Source organism: Morone saxatilis, unplaced genomic scaffold (genome assembly GCF_004916995.1).
Source record: "Morone saxatilis isolate NCDOM2014 unplaced genomic scaffold, NCSU_SB_2.0 Contig18, whole genome shotgun sequence".
Taxonomy (NCBI): domain Eukaryota; kingdom Metazoa; phylum Chordata; class Actinopteri; family Moronidae; genus Morone; species Morone saxatilis.
Window position 1 is genome coordinate 29,504,981 of NW_023339740.1, and position 2,806 is coordinate 29,507,786.

The following is a 2,806-nucleotide window of genomic DNA, read 5'->3' on the forward strand; positions in this document are numbered from 1 at the left end:
TCTTCGTAGTGAGCCTGCAGCACTATTAACAAGATTATCAATTTCGGAGGGACTAAAGTTAATATAAGACTCTGTTAAATTCAGACAGACAGGTTATTACTGTGCTGTAAAAAAAAGGCACAAAAAGACACTTACTGCCAGAGATTCCAGTGCTGATTGATTGGAGAAAATTTTAAACCTGAAAGAAGAAAACAGTTTTAGTCTGATTGCAATCAATAACAAGCTAAATAAATAATCATTCATTTGCATTCTCCATCCAGGAGGCTGAGAGGACTGGATCATCAGAGTCAACCGCAGAGGATAGAGAAAGCGTCTTCCACTCATAGTGACAGAAACTGGCTTTAACTGAAACCACCTCAGAACAAAAACCACCACAAACAGACACAAAGCACGGGTTTGAACACACAGACTGGAGGATAGAGGGCCACTCAGGGTTGTGGTTGGGGATGGGGTTATAGTGATAGAAGATAGGAAGGGTAGGTTTATATGTGTGTGTGCACCTGCGGAGGTCAGCATGAACAGCCAGACGTTTGCCCTTCATAGAAACTTTAGCGTTGAACTTTGTTTCCTGCACACAGACAGAAGAATACTTAATAGAAACAATATTTTTTATCTCTCACCTGGAGAGCATCATCTGTTGACCGACAGTAAATCAGAGCTGAGCATGTGATTTATATTGTGTGTTTGTGTGTGTGTGTGTGTGTGTGTGTGTGTGTGTACCATGGTCATGCTGCTAAGCTGGACCGGAGGCTGACCTGGAGGCAGCACCATCACCTTGACGATGGCTGTCATGACAACCGTTGCGCCAGATGTCTTGATGGAAGTTTTTGGGGGAGAGTTGACAGCAAGTTGCAGAGAGAGTGGAGCATCCACCAGAGCTGGGTTCTACTCAGAGCACACAGTATTAATATACAATACTAAAGTACTACAGTGGGTTCTATTCAGAACACACAGGAAGAACATTAATTATGTGTGTCTTTCTGGATCTGCTCACCAGCATCATGATGGTTCCAAAGTAGGTGGTTCTCAACAACATCTCCATGTCTTTGGGCATCTGAAGGAAGAGACACAAACAGAACCAGGTTTCAGCTCTCAGGAGGAATCTTTGTATGGTTCGGTAGTTTCAGGGGTATAGGGGGTCTGTGGTAGTTTTGACCTTCTCGTTGACGATGTGCGTCTGGAAGATTCCAGCTCTGTAGTAAGAGAACAACCCGCTGTCGAAAAAAAATTCGGACAGGGCGAGGTAAACCATCCTGTCGTACTCTCTGATGACTGGGTCGACAGCATAGTTCACCAACGTGTTGTTCTGATCAGAAAGGTCGAAGAACATCCCCTACAGACAGAAGACACACTGTTATTGATCACATTGATCAGGATCATAAAAATACCACCTTGATACTGACCCTGAAGTGCATGTCGAGGCTCCTGGATGTCACCACTGGGTCATCAATCAGAGAATAATCAATCCCGATATATTGATCAACTTCCGTCCTCACAGGGATCGTGTCCAGCATTGAGTTCACATGAACCAGAGCCGCATGATTGAGAGCAGGACAGATCTGGGAGACAGACAGTTGAAACAGACAGACAGTTTAGTTTAATTTAGTTTATTTATTTATTTAAGGGAAATAAGAGCAACAGGACAAAAGTAGCATTAAGGCAGGAAACTGGCTTATAAACCTTCACAATCTAAAGGAGAACCTGTAAGTGGTCAGTTCTCTGATGTGGATTGGTACAGTATTCCATTCATAGTTAAGAGAGGAAACATATATTTACATGTTTGATCAGGTTTTCCCAGCTCAGAAATGTATTTTTATCCAGTATATGACAGTTAAAGTATTTTAGTTGTCAAAGTTTTTCATGGTTAATTTATACATTGTTTATAAAGTGATTCTAGTGGCCTAGTAGTATAACTACTTGCCTGTGACCAGCTTGTAATGGTCACAGCATTCATTTACATTCCTGTTTTTGTATAGAAATGGGCCCAACATGGATCCTTGTGGGACCCCAGTGGAGGAGCTGAGAACAGTGGACTGATGGTGATTGACAGTTTGAGGTCACTCAGAGAGATAAAACTTTGTCCACCTAAAGACATCTGTGAAACTGAAGGCAGATAACTGAGGACAGAGTTATTTATAGTCAAAATCTTAAAGATCTAAAAAACAGCCTTATCCAATAATTAACCTTAATGTATAAATAATATAGATATAAATAATGACCTTACCATATAGATAATATAGATATAAATAATGACCTTAACAAGAAAGAGTCATCTCTGTTAGCTCTAGACAGGCCAGAGAGACAGACAGTTGAGAGACAGACAGACAGACCTGTTGGTTGAGAAGGAAGCGCATGCCTGTTGTCAGAAAGCTCGCCAGGAAGTCGTAAACTCTCCTGAAAAATAATTATTATTTAATTATTGATTTCCAAATCAATTTTATTAACAGTAATCATTACTCCTTATTGATTACATACCCAAGTGTTCCACTGAACTTTGCCTTCATTTTGGCGATTCTTGCATCACAGGTAATGTTATTGATCTTTAGCCGTCCTTCATCATCTCTGATCAAGTTCAGAACCGTATTGATGTTCACACCTTCGGCCGACGCGTTGATGTTTCCTGTGTCATAACTGATAGATATTATCATCATTACTATGATGGGTCAAATTACTTTTTATTTATCTTCTGTAGAATAATTATTAGAGTTTATAATATTAATAATAATACTACTACTAATAATATTCAATTCAATTCAATTCCATTTTTATTGTATAGCACCAAATCTTAACAGAAGTTATCTCAGGA

The 2,806-nt window shown here is 39.8% G+C and overlaps 1 protein-coding gene across 1 annotated transcript in view; it reads right to left on the minus strand.

Annotated features, from left to right (window-relative positions):
* Positions 1-41: 41 nt before the first annotated feature.
* The window catches only part of pltp (phospholipid transfer protein), a 3,817-nt gene continuing 1,052 nt past the window's right edge, over positions 42-2,806 (minus strand). Inside the window, exons 4-11 of the mRNA XM_035661840.1 lie at positions 2,476-2,631; positions 2,331-2,394; positions 1,404-1,559; positions 1,157-1,333; positions 995-1,054; positions 721-885; positions 501-568; positions 42-178 (exon numbers count right to left, since the gene is read on the minus strand). Coding sequence (XP_035517733.1) covers positions 97-178; positions 501-568; positions 721-885; positions 995-1,054; positions 1,157-1,333; positions 1,404-1,559; positions 2,331-2,394; positions 2,476-2,631 — 928 coding nt within the window. The 3' untranslated portion in view covers positions 42-96. The remainder of the gene's footprint in view (positions 179-500; positions 569-720; positions 886-994; positions 1,055-1,156; positions 1,334-1,403; positions 1,560-2,330; positions 2,395-2,475; positions 2,632-2,806) is intronic.